This window comes from Candoia aspera, chromosome 8 (assembly GCF_035149785.1).
Source record: "Candoia aspera isolate rCanAsp1 chromosome 8, rCanAsp1.hap2, whole genome shotgun sequence".
In the NCBI taxonomy this organism is placed as follows: Eukaryota; Metazoa; Chordata; class Lepidosauria; order Squamata; family Boidae; genus Candoia; species Candoia aspera.
The window spans coordinates 16,058,197-16,075,008 of NC_086160.1; the positions used below are offsets into that span (position 1 = coordinate 16,058,197).

Here is a 16,812-nt window from a genome sequence, read left to right on the forward strand (position 1 = left end):
AATTCTAAACATACATACTCAAGAACATCCTTACTGGTGCTCTATTGATAAAATCTATTTCAAATCACATTATGCTATTTCTTAATTTACTAGAATCAATCTGTTAGGCACTTAGGACAAGTGTCATTCACAGTTTAAGCCAACATTTAACCTATTCTAAGTCAGGGAACTCAACATAGGGTCTAGTGTTGTGCCTCCAAACTCATAAGCTGCCCTACCCCTCCTGCAGATCAGAAGCTAAGAGACAGTCCTGAAGGTTAAATCAAGGGGTTGCTATGTTGATGGGAAAACAATCTATGTGTTACCATTTGCGAGTGTGATAATATCTGACTTGCACTCAGGGCTTCTTCTTCTGAGGACTCATCAGTATCTTCTTGGTTGGTCAAGTTCAAGCTGGGCGTGCTACTTGAATACTGGTATTCTTGGAGGGACGGCATGTCTCCTTTCTCAATACTGTCCAGCGAGCGCCTGCGGACTCCCCAGTTGAAGTTGTCCATGCTTTCACCCTACAATAAAAAGGAAGCTTATACCAAAGTGTTTAAGCTACCCAGAATACTGAAATAAACATAGCAAAACAAAGCCACACAAATCCACTGAGAGCAGAGTTTCAATCAGCCCTTCAAGTTAACTGGATATTTAAATTCCATTAACATCGTTTTCCTTTAAAGGGTTGAAATACATGGCAACATAATTTTTCTTAATGTTTTCTTTCACAGATTCACCTTCAGCACTAAATTGGCTTAAAATTGTCCCTAGCAGCACAAGACCAACTGACTTCCAAGCACAGATAGACAAATACACTACAGATGACAACAGATGAAACAAGCCACTGCACCAGGCTGCAACTTACCTGCAGCTCCTGGTTCGCAAAAAGAAAAACACACATAATTAGAACGAGGACAAACACTTAAAAGATACTTCTTAATGGAGGCTATTTTCTATTGCATATGCTTGCCAGCAGTAGAAGACTGATTCAAGCTCTGGAAAAACTTTTTTTTTGCCAAGTCCCCTACTATTTAATTAGTTTTAGAAAAATTGGTGCAAAAAACATTATGAGACAAACACTTAAAACAGATGGCTATGGCACATTTTTCAGTGTTAACATACATTTAAACTAATTTTGAGAACTGGCTGAAGATATCGCACTGAAAATTCAAAATGCACTTTATCTACATTTATTTGATAAAATGTACAATATGTAAATTTTATTCACAGTGCAAGAAAGCATAAACACTTGAGCTAACCAGTCTTGATCAAACATGTTTGGATGTTATAGTTTTCACTCCTCTTTGGGTAACCCTCCCAGATGCTTAGAATTTAAATCTATGAATCAATCACTGTTGATTCATTGTAGATATTTCATGGTCACAAAAGCAATCCTGTGAGGTAGACTGGCTTAATAGCCACTGACTCAAAGTCACCCAGAATGAGATCACTGACTGGGGAGGGGAGAGTGGCTCGAATCTGGTTTCACCATTTCCAGAACACCTAAAACACTGCATTTGCCCCACTCGTTTCTGAGTCAATGAAGCATATGGAAAACACTTCCGAGAAGTACTCAGCAGTTGGAAGTGTTGCGATGGCTCTCAGATCAAGGTGTTGAATGGCTTACAGTTCTATCTGGCATTCATCTGGATTACTGGACATTGGAGAGAAGAGAACTTCTTTCTTGGTAGAGGGAACTTGAGAATTGCTAAAATTCCTGATCTATAGGAATTCTGTTTTCCAGAGGTATAAAAAATATGTGTGAATACCCCTTCTCCTTCAATAGGGACGGTATCATTTGAAGGACTATTTGTCCAGCTCCCCCCAAAATCCACCCTTGGATATTTCCATGCACTGCAACTGCGTATTATATATGACAGAGCTATTACATGTTACTAGTTACTCTGTTACTACATGTAACAGAGAAAAATGCAGATAAAGATGATAAATGCACCATGAACCCAGACACAATGTGAATGGCTGAAAATCAAATCAATTTCAACATACCCCTCATGCCGATATAGCATTACAGAATAGTATGAGATAATACTGCATTTAATTTAAAATGTTCAATGATATATTAATTGCTTGGGTTGTGATGATACTTCAAGTTTTGTATACCGTTTTGTTTGGCTTTCCACAGTTGTATTCTCAAATATGTACTGATACGCTCTTTAATTCACCATTAAGCAGGGAATTTGCAAAATGTCAGATATTGCTCAGTAAAATCCTATCATATTTCTATACAGCAGATCAGATCAAAGAGAAATACTACCTTAATACTAACTTAACTCTTTCTATACTTTCCACAAAAAAGTAAAGTGAGTAGCTAGTATGAAAGAAATAGTTCATGGTATGCCAAGCAGCACAACATGAAATTGTGGTTCAGATACTTTTCTTCCAAGAAGAAAGTGCATGAGGTGGAACAGCTGTATTTTTTTTCCAGTGCTCTGATTAATCACAGTAAAAGCTTACAGTAAAAGTAAAGGATAAAGTCTCAAAGTTGTTATTTTTGCTTGAAGAATAGACTTGAATGAAACTACCATTACACAGCCTTACCTCTGCATCTTCCAACTCAACATCTAAAAAGTCAAAATCCTTAAAAACTCCAAACTGTTGTTCACTTGTGTTATCTTCTACAACCACTTCTTCTTCTTGAATTACTTCCTCTGTTGCTGAAATAAGACTTGTTTGTTGGTCCCCAACTTCTAAGTCTTCATTAGAAGAAAAGACAACCTACAGTATCATCAGTAACAGATAAGCATGACTATAATTAGAGTATGCATATTTACAGATGTTGCATCTTGAAAGACAGGAGCCAATGGAATTATGTTTAAATGCCATTAATCACTAACAAGACCTTCTATTACAGAGTAAATGCAAAAGTTTTCTAGTTCTTAAACTCCCATGACAGTGATATAATTCACCAACTTTATCATAAAATTTTGCTTGTTTGATGAACATACGCTTCTTTCAGGAATTTAAAATTACTTACAGAAGGGTTCTTGGGAATTCCTGATTCCGGACCACAAAGAGATAATACATTCATTAGTTTCTCCCTTGTTCGTCGCTGGAAAAAAATCAAATTGCTTATAAATATTTAAATCATGTTTCCTTTCTTTTGCTACAAAGAGATGCTTTTTGCATTTTTATGTGATATATCACCTGGGACAACTGTGGCCTCTTCCAGCTCACAGGAACCAAAGCATTAGAATTTGATCCAGAGGAAGTAGAAGATGTACTTCTTGTAACAGCAATGACTTTAGCTTTGCCATTCCTACCCGTTGCACTGTGCTGATCACCATATTTGTTCCCAATAATGGGCGTCTACAAAATGAAGACAAAATAGTTTTTCAATTCAACATATGTGCCAAATTTCACAAAGGTCTGTAAGACAGGGTTTGCTTATCATGCTGTGCCATGGTGTGGAACCACCAGCAAGGTGCACATAACATGCAAAGCCATAAACTACAATCTATAAATCACATACCCAGGCTCACAGAACAGATTAATATGGTAAATGCTGGCAGTTAGGGAGGGAGAGATTTTTTTTGTGTGTTTCCCAGGGTGGGAACATTCTCCCGGCCACCAGCTTTTCCCTTCTTTCACTAATCTTCTCACTTTATCAGGCAGAAATGGCTGCTGCTTTCCTTTTCGGCAGCCAACTAACGGCAAGCTGCATAAAGGGATGTGGGTGGGAGGTAAATCCACCGATGTCAGCCCTTCAAGGTAGGCCAGGTCAGGAAACAGACATCACTAGAGATACTAGAACCCTCCTTTATTGATACAGGATACAATAACAGAATATTGAAAACCTCACAGCATTTGTCCTTCTCTTCCTCTTATACCTTATTTATTCTTGTGATCCTGGGATGAAAAAAAGGGAACAAGAAGCTTTTTCTCTGTTCCCACTGTCTCCTTTGGTTGAAACCATGGTTCAGGCATTGTTTTGAAATACAGAACAGCTAAATGGCTGCGTTTTGTTCCACTGAAATGCAGCCAACTAAAAAGCCTTCTGGATGGGATGTTTTCTTTTGAGCTCAAGACAAGCCATTTTTTCCCATATGGTGCACACCCCTAATTTCAACTTAGAAGGAAATTAAGTATGCAAAATCTTAAACCTTACTTAAAAACTCTTTACCTCTGATATGTCAAAATGAAAATCTAAGGTCTTCCCAGGCAGTTCTTTGGAAACATTGTTAAAAATTTTTGTGAATGAAATTTCAGGAGAGCTTATATCACCACCGTAAGATTTTGGAATATCATTTGGTACAACAAGACTGGCTGAACGCGATACCACCAGTTTCAAAATATTAAGTGCTTCCTTCCAGTATGGACTCTATTAATGAAGACAGGAAAAAGACATACATATTCCCATTAATGACAATAATAACTTTAAAAAATACAAAAAACTAACTTAAGGGTATTTGGGGAAGTATTAATACAACTTCTAAAGCTGTTACATTTTAATGAACAAATCAAAATTGCATACATCAACAAATGTGATTTGAATTTTTAACCTGTAGAGATGTACAGGTTAAATCCTTGAAAACAGTTGCTTCACAGCATATAAGAACATGCATGAAGCTCCTCTTTTTCTTTTGTTAAACAGCTGCATCTTTTTTCCGCTCCACGCAGTTGCTTAAGGTGCTCCTGCATATGTGTACATGCACAACTCCACCACTTTCCTAGAGAGGGGCTTTGTACACACTCCTGCACAGTCCAAAGCATGTTTTTCAAAGAATTTCCACAGGCCTACCATCTACTGCTTACAAGGATTCACAAATGTCAATTATGCATGCTAAAGTATTTAGCACTGTACAAGCTACTTAGAACTTAATTACCTTTCTCATAATTATTTTAAAATCACATGGTTTCAATTAACAGCAAGTTCACAACAGGACAACTGGAATAAGTTGATCTTAGCTAGAAATGCTGCTTCAATTGCTTAATTTCAGAATGAGTATACACAGGGAGTCAGACTCTAAGTTCTCTATTAATAATCAGAGTAAGAGGGCCACGCCACAGGAGCTTGGCTAAGTGCATTTGCCTTATTTTGTGATGAAATTCAAAACAATATATCCAATTGAAAGGTCAGAAAATGGGATGAGAAGGAAAATTTTTAAAAAAGCAACACAGCAGGTCTTGCTTTTAAGTTGCTGGGAGACTGCTCTACTTGATAAAACTTTAAAAGTAACAGTCATAATTAACTACTCCCTTTTATCACCACATGCTTTATCATAATAATAACACAACAAAAATGTGCCTTATCATAACACTATACCCAGATTAAAGACTAATAAATCAAGATATCAATGAGCATTTTTCCCACAAATATAGCTCTTTCATACAAACTTAATCAGAAAGTCTCTAGTAAACCACCGTTAATGGTTCAGTCAAAATGGAAAATTATGGTTACAGCTTTTTAAAAAGTCAGGATCTTAAAACAACAAATTTATAATCCTCCACTTTTTCTTAAAAGTAAATCCAGAAGTGGATACTTTAAGTATCTGTATTTCCCTTCTCACCAAACCCCGATGGCATCTGGTATTTCTGCTTATTCAGATTTCAGTATCATGAATATGCAGATTGCCAACAATTTCTGTAGCAAAAGTATTGACTAAGAAGCAAGTACTGATTAAGAAGCAAAACCCCAAAACTTTAATATAAAAGCTTGGAGGTGAACAAAACGAACAGCAGGCAATTAAAAACTTGAATCTGCTTTGCTAAATTTTGTATCTTCTAACAGGTGCAATCACTTGTGCAAATTTATGTAATATCATATAAAGATGGGTCATTAAGAATTTTTTAGATAATTAAGCTTAAGCCATTTTCTGTACTATTGTTCAATGATCAGTACTAAAAATAGACAAAAAATTGTCAGCATATACTCCTGATCTTCTGAAAAGGCATCCATTAACAAGCCTAAATACCTGCCGGGGATTATACTTTCAGGGATTATACTTTCAATGAACTATCTTGGAAACCTTATTCCTAATTGTCACAGATTAGGAATAAAATAAGCAGATTACTGGGGCACTATCTGTCTATGTGCAGATTCTGCTGCTAAAGAATTCTAGTAGCTGTATCTATTGGGGAGAGGTAGAAAGCAGAAAATAATTCAAACATGCTATATTGTGCAAGCTTCATGCAGAATTGTATTTATGAGTCATTCTCTTTTGAGAACTGTGTAATGAATGTCAATTGATTATCTTCCAACTAAAATGTTGCATCTATGCATCTTCAATACTATTTGAACAGCTACATCTGAAAATACATGGTGTAGAAATATGTGATGGAGCTAGACACGAAATGTTGTGGAACCATATAGATTGAATAAAATATATGCAATAATTAAATAAAACTGAACTTTATACTATTTATAAAAATATTACAAAAAGTGCCCTATCGCTATTAGCTCAGGGGTGCAAAAAAAAAAGGGGGGGGGGCTGAAGACCACATGCCATTTTCCAGCATCCCTCTTGGGTACCCCAAAGACTATGAAGGTAAAAATGTGGCCTTTTTTGTGCTTCAAGGGGAATTTTCAAGGAGCAACAAGTGCCGTAAGTCTTGCAGGAATTAAGGTGTCCGTTTCACCCCTTAGAAATTCCCATACAGTCCCAAATCAGGCTCACTTTGACTCCTCATATCACCAACACTGGACATAAGGCCTAGGCCAATGTTTTTCAAACTTGGCACTTTAAGATGTGTGTTGGCTGGGGAATTCTGGCAGTTGAAGTTCACACATCTTAAAGTTGTCAAGTTTGAAAAACACTGGCCTAGACTAATATGTGCTAGACAAAACCTGACAGCTGTGCACCCTGATCTAGAGGAACATAAAATCCATTCCTCTCAATGGAAAGATAATTAGACATTTTCAAATGTGACCCTTTAAATTACTCACCTGAACATATTTACCAATGACCTTTATGATCTCCAAATTGAACTGCTTCACTGGTGCTGCTGACAGGTCAACGTGGCTCAAAAGACTATAAATGATTTGCAGTAAAGACTGCTGCATGCTGGAGATCCCTTTTTCTAACAGCTAAAAACAGATGTGTAAAATGGATTATCTAAAGTATCAGATGACATTAAATGCAAAGTAGTTAAGCTATTAAATAACCTATGTCTTTAATAGGACTGCCCTCACATTCAATAAAATAAGTATTATTTGATGCATAACATTAGAAGTATAGATTTGGAAGTTTAAGAGCCACTGTAATATAGTGGTTAAGGTGTTGAACTAGGACTGGGGAGATCCAGGTTCAAGTCCACCCTCAGCCACAGAAACTTGCTGGTGACTTGGGCCAGACACACTTGCAGCCCAACCTATCTCATAAAGTGGTTGCTACGGTTGAAAAGGTCTTAAATATAAGCAGATAACAAATACTAAATGCTACTCAGTTTTCCAATCTGTTCAATTATCTTGAGTTTTTAATAGGAAAATGCTAAAAGTAAAGGATATTTCCAAGGGAAGAGAAGGTGATGATGGTTGCTATTAATTGGATGCATAGTAACCCCTCAGCCAGTTTTAGGCCAAAAACCTGGGAGAGGTTAGGCTAAGAGACGACGACTAGCCCAAATTCATCCTCTGAGCTTTCTTAGCTGAGTATAATTTGAACCTAATCCTAACCCAATACTTTAACTAAACTGACTTTCTCCAAGGTAGTCATAAATATGAAGACACATCATTTCAATATTCTGCATATAGTTTTGAAAGCACAGGCCCTCTCTTCTTCCAAATCAATAAAGGAGAAAGAAAAGAGAACAGGAGTATTATTTCAGCCAACAACATGGACAGAGTTGGAAGTAGAGACCTGCCTCTTGTACAAAGAAAATCTCTTACTCCAATCCATTTGGTAACACTGAAATATAAGAAGGCAAAATGTGCAACTTCAAATGGAGAATAGTCTCCTTTACCTGAAAGAGATACTTAAGTGTACAAAGAATTATTACCTCTGCAAGGTATGTTATAAGATTAAAAGTTGTTTCTGAGAATGAGTCATGCAAATATCTGCACACTACATTAATCCAATTAGAGCAATCTCTGGAGTAACTGTGTGTACTGTATAAACACATCATATGAGCCAAATTAGCAAGAGTTGGGGATTTCTCTTCTGTGCAAACCTATGAAAAGAAAAAGCCAAGATATTAGTTACTGGAATATTTATTTAAACATTTGATTTTAAAAGAGCCCTGATTTTATTATAGCTTTTAACAACCATTATTACTATAGGTTTTGTCTGAGTTCAAAATCCCATTAAGGAATAATGTGCTTTGTTTGGTTATAGTTTATGTATGGTTTATGTATGTTTGGTTCTAGGTTATGTATGAACCCAGCTAATTGGTTAGTAAATTGGTTGGGTAAACTTCATGCTTTAGCAAATAACATGTGAATCCAGTTTTAGATAGAGCAGATTGACTAACTTAAATCTCAGTGACTACAATACGTTTACTCTAAATAGATAAATTGGATCCATCCTATCATCTTTAGATAATGCACACAGCTGCAACAGAATACAAGAGAATGGCCTTTATCTAGATATTTGACTTTAAAAAAATATAAATGTTAAAATTATCAAGCTTAAAAAGATGTAATTTGTTCAATGCCATTAGAGTTATACTGTATATAAAATACTTAGTCTTCTGGATCTAAATAAGCTCCCAATATACTGGAGAATGAGAGATTACTGATCTGTAATTTGGTGGTTGCAGCAAGAGAGGGTTCATAGGTCTGATCTGTAGATTGTGACAGATCTAGAGAGGAGGTGATGTCATTCTTGTGAACCAGGGGTCTTTTATTGCAAAATATTGACATACAACTGAGATGCTAGCCTCTTCTGGGTAAGTAAATATATTCCTTTTTACTCTTAGAAAGTTTCTATGATAAACTTAGTGTGTTTCTTGTCTAAGTTACTGCTGAAGCCTACACCCTTATGTGCCTTGTACCTTATTAAAACTATCTCTACTAAAACTATTGTAGTTTTAATTTTAACCTTACCTTAGTATTATTCTAGCTTTATCTTTACCATACTCTATCTTTCCTATGATTTCTGGTATGCTCACTACTCCTATACTATTCTTGCTCATCCCTGGTCCATATTCACTTGTGTGCCCAGCTTGTGTGGCATTGCAGCATTTAGACTTTGGGTTGGAAGCTGGTGTTTGGGATTGCTCTGGAGTAAAATCAACAAGAATCTGGCAATACTGTTTTTCTGGGCTGTTGCTTAGTGTCAGATGCAGAGACCACACCCTTATAAAATAATTTCACTATTTTATTGTTTTATTGTTATTGTTATTTTATTGTATTTTATTGCATTCCTTTGTTGTGGCCTGTGGTTACAACAATAAGCTTATTTACTTACTAGACCACACCCTGGGTCCCCCATCACTCCTGCTGGTGCTCTGGGCCTACTCAAAGTACCACAGATGCAGCCCACCAGTGTCAGTGCCAGTGTCCTGGATCTTCTTTATGCAATGCCCAAGCTTCAATGTAGAATAGCCAGCTTTGTGCCTTGGTAAAGCCCTCCTGGATGCCGGCACTCTGGGCTTTCCTTAGTGGGGCTTGGGTTGATGTATTCTCAGCTTAACTGGTTGTCACTGCCCAACCTTAAACTGTTGCTGTCACTGTCCTTTGTTCTTCCAGCTATCACCCTGTTACCATTGTTGTTACTGTTGCTCTACCCAACCTCAAATGCCACACTTCTTCCTTTGCCACTCTGTATCATCACCCTTCTGATCTTCCCAGTAACTCCAGAACTTCAGGTTTTGGTTTCCTTTTCCTCAGTGCCATCCCCCTCTACTACAGCTGAGCCCTTTCTTAAACGGCTGGCTTCTGGTTTCCAACAGAGTGAATGGAAGGGTGGCCTCAGGCACGCTGCTACTGCATGTCCATCTTCCACAGTAAATCTGAATCTCCTCTTCCTGCTCGCTTGATAGAACACTCAGATGTAATATGTTGGATATAAGAGCTATTTCTCCCAGCAACATAGTAATTTGAAGTACCACAGTTAAGCTGGGACTAATAGTTTTGATCCTAAATAAAAAACCAGAGATGAGCAAGATTGGGCCATGGCCTGGGCCTAGATTTCAACTGTCTGAAATAGCAACACATCTAGGACTGGCATTTTTTCTATCAAAAAAATTCTTCGCATTAGCAGTGCCTGACCTACTTATCACTAACCTAAAGTGATAATAGACCTAAAGAGAACACTGTGAGTGAAACAACCCATTTCTCGGAGTCTATGGTGTAAACTAAGGTACTGTGGATACATATGAACTCAGAGCCTCTCTTAAAGACAGAAGAGGCTTTCTGAGTTGCTGTCTTTTTGTGAAAGTTTACTTCCTCGACTACAATGTCCACAAAAGAACAGCTATGAGGGAAAAGGCTCTGTTGGTGAAATACTGAGGAATATTAAAACATAAAGGAGAAGAATGTCAGATGGAGAAAAGTATGACTAAAAAAGGAAAAACAAAGCTTATACCAAAGGCAAACTGGATAATGTGACTCTTAAGGCAGCCAAAAGGGAATTGAGGGAACAAAAGCTAGGGAAAGATATTAAGGGACTGGGTTTTGGAAAAAAGATAAGCTGCAGAACTCTCTCAAACAAAGGTCTGTACAGGCCCAAACCCACGTGTGTGAATGCACTGACACCACATTTGGTCAAATCACATTTTTGTTACTGCCTTCACCATGAAAACTAAAAGTTTGGAATTATTTCCATTTACTACCTACCTTTGCTATTCTGTCAGCTGTTTCTTTGCAGAACTGACTTGGATTATCAAAATGTTGAATTAAATGAGGCAATAAACATAATATGTTAAGAGGAAATCCTGCACAGAAAAAGATGAAGCTGAATTTATCTGCAGAATTTAGAAAAACTAATTTCTATCCTTTCTAGACAACTAATTTCATGCTGTACTATCCATAAACACTTTAATATCAACAACAATAAAAATGTCTAAGAAACCTGTTGTATTGGGGATGGGCAATCTGGCTGCCTCCAGTTGCACTGGATTGTAATTTGCACAAGTCCTAACAATGTGGCCAGTAGTACAAATTATCAGGGCACCAGGTTGTCTATCCTTGCAATACACTATGACAGTTTTACAATGCCTGGTATGTATTCTGTACCTCTTCCAAAATCTCTCTTCTTTTTCAATCTAGACTTAGTTCATCAAGGACAAAAAAGCTTCAATTGATTTATTGTTTTGACAGATGTGTATACCCATATATTTATCATCATCTCTCAAAACTTGCAGTGGGGTCACTGTTTTGGTAACTCCTGTCGACAAGCACCCAGAAAATGGTATTGGGGGACTACTGTTCTGACACCAAGGCTATTGATCTATAGTGTCCCATAGGGTTCTTATCTGGTCTCCTATGTTGATTAATGTGAAATTGCTGGGCCAGACCATTTGGACCATGGTAAGCTGATAATACCCATTCTATTATCTCTTAACATGTAATTCCAAGGAAAGAATCATTGCCCCTGAATGTTTCCTACACTTAATTAATGGATGAGGGGAAAAAACCCACAAATGAAATCCAAACATGAGGGACATGCTATTGGTAAGGAGAAAGTTGCATGCAGGGATTGAGGCAAAGTCTGTTTTAGATGAGGATGCACATCCCCAGAAAGAACAGAGTGCCAGTTTGGGAGTGCTCCTTGAGCCCCCGTTATTGTGAGGTTTGCAAATGACTGCTACAGCGAGAAAACCCCTTATACAATTATGGTTACTACACTAATTGCAATCCTTCGTAAGCTGGACAGACTTATCAACAATTATCCATACCTCATCCATATCCTGTCTTGACTACTGCTTGATGCATTTTATTCAAGACTGCTCTTGAAAAGTGTCCAAAAATTACAGCTGGTGCAAAATGCAGCAGCAAAACTGTAGTTCAGAATACGGTAGAGATCCTAGGATGCCTATACTGAAAGCTTTGCACTGGCACTACTAGGTACAATTTAAGGTGCTGGCATTGGCCTTTAGAGCCCTAAACGGTTTAGACACTATCTGAAGGAGAGACCATTTTTAGGGTTCCCCTTTCAGAACCTCACATATCTAATAACATTTCTGTCAGGCCCCCAGGAAACAGAATGTATTCCCCGAATAGGTGTGAATGATTCCCACTTTCCCAGGAAATGAATGTTGTGAAAACCCATTTCTTTCATCAAGTTTTTAACTGTCAGCTGAATTTTGATTTTAATGACACTAATTTTAATTTTGCCTTAATTTTTATGGTAGCATTTTTATGCTTTATAACTTGTAATATTAATTGTTGGAAGCAGCCTTGAATAAGAAAGATAGAATATAAATATTATAAACAAACACATAAAAGAACCCCTACATTAATTCACAATTCTGGACAGTATAGGTACAAAAACATTTTAAAAATTTACCTGCTAACTGGGATGGATCCACCAATGTATGCTTGGAAACTGTAATGAGTTTGCTAAGTAAGTGAACTGTCATTTCTTGTGTGGATACAGAGGTAAACCCCTTCAGGAATAACTGCTGAAGGCCTGGAAAGTTGTTCCATTTTAATTTACTCTGCATCTGCTCAATCTTCTCCCTACTCTCAGGTTTATCCAGAGGCAAATGAACAAGAAGTTTATTGAGGAGCCTGAGAGCCAAGAGGTATTCATATTCATAATCTGATTCTAGCAAAGAGGCTGCAATCCAGAATATGGTGGCCATCAGATTCACAGGATCAGTAGTAGGCTGCACATCGTGCATTCCTCCCTCTTTCAGGGAGGAAAGGCTTCTAGTCCTTGCTAAGCTGTTGGAGTGATTTATCCTTCCATCCATTATATCCAGCGTGTTGCTCCTCCGTCGGTCAATCTTCCTTTCACCTATCAAACTCAGTCGCAAAGAATTGCTTCTAAGGTTACTGTAATAGCCTGCAAAGTTGCCACAGCTAATGCGGCTTGTGCTTAGGTTTATCTGACCGGTGCTTTTTCTGTTTGCTGCATATTTGTTCCCCAGTAATGGATCACAATAGGAAGCACTAAAATGAAAAGAGAATACAGCACGTAAAAGTCATGTTCCTCACCCCAAGATCATTAAGGAAAGCAGTTATACTTTGAGAGCATCCCTCAGTTTCAAATACTGAGAAATAACTTCTTATTTAATCAGGTACTTTACACATTGATAATAATTGGGCAACCTATGACATTTTAGAGCGTGAACCTGAAAATGTAAATAGCATTAGGTCCAACTATGGAATGAAAAAGAAAGTACCTTTCTCCATGTGCTTCAAGGGAAGGGGGAACTGTCGTAATTTTCTTCCTTAGACTTCATGGTATTATATCACATTATGATGCATCATGCTCACTGACCTTCAGGGAGTGTTTTTCATGGCTTATGAGAGGATATATTTTCAATATTTATATCCTCCATTTTATAACCATGACCATCTAAGGCCACTTACAAATAGACTAGAAAATTGATACAGCAGCATTGGTTAAAATATAGTGAGCCAGCTACCACTCTCAGAGACAGGAGTTCCAAAGGTATAAGGTTAGATTAAGAACCCTGAACAATAGGACAAAACCACATCCACATCCAAAACCACATAACAACTGCTCCAAACTTTCCTTTTACTGACCAGTACACATTGCTTATATCTGTTGTACAAATGAGTTGTAAGGTTTTCTCAAGCATGCATTCTCATCTCCTTGAAAAAGAGACTGCCTCAAAATGTGTCATTGTAGGAGAGCAATATTAATCTATGGTAGTCCAAAACCAGAAGAGTTTGGTAGCATTTTTAATGACTTACTGTAACACATTTATTCGAAGATATTCACTTTTGTGAACTGCAGCTCACATCATCATGTATATGAAGTGGCTTAACAGATGTAGGATTTAAATGCATAGGGCAGGGGTAGAAAAGGGAGGGGAATACAGGGCAGTTAAGATTTCATAGGGGACAGATTACAAGTACCTTATCAATTAACAATTATGTATTATAAACCCAATGTATTTGTTGAGACTTCCTGAAATAGTCTGAAACCTATTGATGCATGCATGCTCAGCTATCTCCTGTTCAACTGTCCTGGAAAACTCTCTTTGTTCCAAAACTATTATTTTGGGATCTGTAATGAAGAGTCCTGGAAGGCTGAAATGCTCTGATATTACTTTGTCTTTGAGTCCTGATGTCAAATTTGTGTTCCTTAAGTTTTTTGTGCAAAATCTCACCTGTTTGTCCTACATAGAATCCAGATAGGCACTGCTGGCAGATACGGCATATTATATCACATTAGAGGAACAGCATGTAAAGACACTTTTAGCCTTCTGTGTGAAGTTGTTCGGGCCCATTATGGTGCTATTGGTGTAAAGGGAGGGGCAAAGTAGACAACTGGATTTGTTGCAGGGTCTGGTTCCCACACTGGCACTGTTATCCTGTGGCTGCTTGTTGCTTGTGAGAACCAGCATCAGGTTGTGTGATTGTCTGTATGCAAGTATGGCTTACCACCAATTGCTTCAGAAAGTGCAATGTCATTGTCCAGTACAGGATGTAGCTTATTAGAAATGCGTTTGTCTCCACAGCTCAAGCTACTCAATTAGCAGTGTTTTGTTGTCCTGTTTTTTTGGCCTGTTGTGGTCAGGTCACATTACTTGATAATGAATAAGTATTATTAAAAATAAAAGGGCTTACTACTGAATAGGTACCAGTGGGACACGGTGGTGCTGAGGGTTAAACCGCTGAGCTGCTGAGCTTCCCGAATGGAAGGTTGGCGGTTCGAATCCACATGACAGGTCGGACACGACTGGACTTAATGTCAAGGGAAACCTTTACCTTATACTGAATAGGTATGTATAGGATTGCAAATAATTTTTTAGCATTCAAAAGTTATTAATTGTATTTATTAGGTGGGTCTGAGTACGTTTTTGCTTACTTCAGAATATTTTGGCTAGCATGAGGAAGAACGTATAGTAGGGAACTGTACAAAGCAGATAAATTTGCTTCCTAAAATTCATAAATGCTTTGGTCAAAAATTATTTTCATTTTTGAACTTCCAAGTAGAATAGCACAGTGAAAAAAGGAACAGGAATTCTTCAGTGGTTTAAAAATGGCATGTTGATGACAAGCAACTAAACTATTGAAATTCCCCATGCTGCATACTTATTAAAATCAGACCAGTCCTATTTTCAGCAGGGTCTGCAGGAGCTTGCTGCTTTCATGGTAACAACAAAGGCAGCACTGCAGAATAAGCTCCATTCCAACATCACAATGTATGTACAAAAGGGACATGGCTTGAGTCACTGTGGCACTGCTGTTGTCATCCTGCCACTCCTGTGGGCCCCACTGCAGACCCTAGCATCTAATCACCCTACTTCAAATAGATGCATATTTTTAGCTTCTCTCTCAACCAGTATATTCCCAATGATTTGAAAGAAAGTCTAGCCCAAATACTGCAAAAATAATTTTAGATGCATACTATAGCAAACTATCATAAAATCTTACTGGGAAAGTGCAGTGAGAAGATCATAATGCTTCACGGTGTCTGCCAACGTATCAACAGCTGACTCCAATGTAAGAAGTAATTCTATGACAAAACCCTATAGACAACAAATCAGTACACAGGCAATTGATTAACCAAAAACAATTACAGGTATTAAAACGTAAGTAAACATATTAATGTTTTGTTGCTAAAATACAACTTGCAATATACATAGTTCAACTCTACACAGAATGGGTAGGCAATGATTCCTGACCCTCTGTCAAGGGATCAAGCAAAGAACCACGCTGACCCAGTATTTCAACTCTAGTTCTTTATTGTTCTTACCATAAAACAGAATCTTGCCAGACTAAACCTATCCTAATTAACCTAAAGGTAAATATCCCAGGAACTCTAAGGCGGAGCTACTCTAACTCTCTTTGTCTGCCGGTCAAGGCTGTGAGAACGCTTATCTCCTTGGAATGTGCTCCCTCCTTCCTCTGGCCCGAAATCCATCACACCCTCATAGTAATCCTGCTTAACACCCATCCCTTTCCCCCATCTTCCTACAACTGTATGCACTTATAAAAGCATTCTTACAGATCTTATTCTATCCATCTAATGAGGCAGACATGGTCCACAAAATTTTATGTGAAAATAAATTGATCACTTCCAGCATGACCAAGAACTTCTTTTTAACATTTGGGTGGGGGAATTACAGAGTGGGTGAAGTAATTCTGTACATGTGGGTGGGGTACAATACTGGGAGGAGTGCTTTTTAATTGTCATATGCCTATGTTAGGGGTCACACTACAATTTTCATGCATTCCCATCTCAAAATGGCAGAAAATTATGCTACTGGTTTTTACCAGTCATGGTTAGAAGAGGCTCTAAGAGGCAGAAAATGAAGGCTTGTGTTGGTCTGATGTTTTAGGATCACAGGTTGCCTAGCTCTACTGTAAGAATCTAGTTTTGATTACAAAAGACTAGCAAGCTATCACTTCTAAAAGTTGGAAAAGATTTCCTCTGATACTATGCTCTATAATTGGTATAAATAATATTCTCCAGGCATAAATCTTCATTTAGCACACTAATAATATACATTCAAAACAAGATAAAAATTCAGGAATTATTACATGTAATTTTTTTTAAAAAATGGAATACCTGAGCTTCTTCTCCTGCATCTCCAACAGTTTCTACAAGCCTGGACAGAATATCAGAAAGTGTGTCTGCTGAAAGAGGTTGTTTGAGTGCTCTGAAAATCTGAAAAGATCTTCCAGCATAGTGTCGAGAAGAGCATGAAAGTGCAGTCTGCAGAGCAACTTCACTGAGATGCTGCTCAAGTTGAAATCCAACTGCAAGATACATTAAACATTAA

General features: G+C 37.7%; 1 protein-coding gene across 6 annotated transcripts in view; it reads right to left on the reverse strand.

The window, feature by feature from the left end:
* FRYL (FRY like transcription coactivator) overlaps window positions 1-16,812 on the reverse strand; it is a 127,335-nt gene that overhangs the window by 21,286 nt on the left and 89,237 nt on the right. For all 6 annotated transcript variants that reach the window (XM_063310416.1, XM_063310413.1, XM_063310414.1 and 3 more), the window contains 11 exons: window positions 16,599-16,789; window positions 15,461-15,555; window positions 12,393-13,000; window positions 10,721-10,818; window positions 7,942-8,112; window positions 6,890-7,030; window positions 4,127-4,324; window positions 3,151-3,312; window positions 2,981-3,055; window positions 2,545-2,721; window positions 306-506 (listed from right to left, as the gene is read on the reverse strand). In XM_063310416.1, coding sequence (XP_063166486.1) covers window positions 306-506; window positions 2,545-2,721; window positions 2,981-3,055; window positions 3,151-3,312; window positions 4,127-4,324; window positions 6,890-7,030; window positions 7,942-8,112; window positions 10,721-10,818; window positions 12,393-13,000; window positions 15,461-15,555; window positions 16,599-16,789 — 2,117 coding nt within the window. The remainder of the gene's footprint in view (window positions 1-305; window positions 507-2,544; window positions 2,722-2,980; window positions 3,056-3,150; window positions 3,313-4,126; window positions 4,325-6,889; window positions 7,031-7,941; window positions 8,113-10,720; window positions 10,819-12,392; window positions 13,001-15,460; window positions 15,556-16,598; window positions 16,790-16,812) is intronic.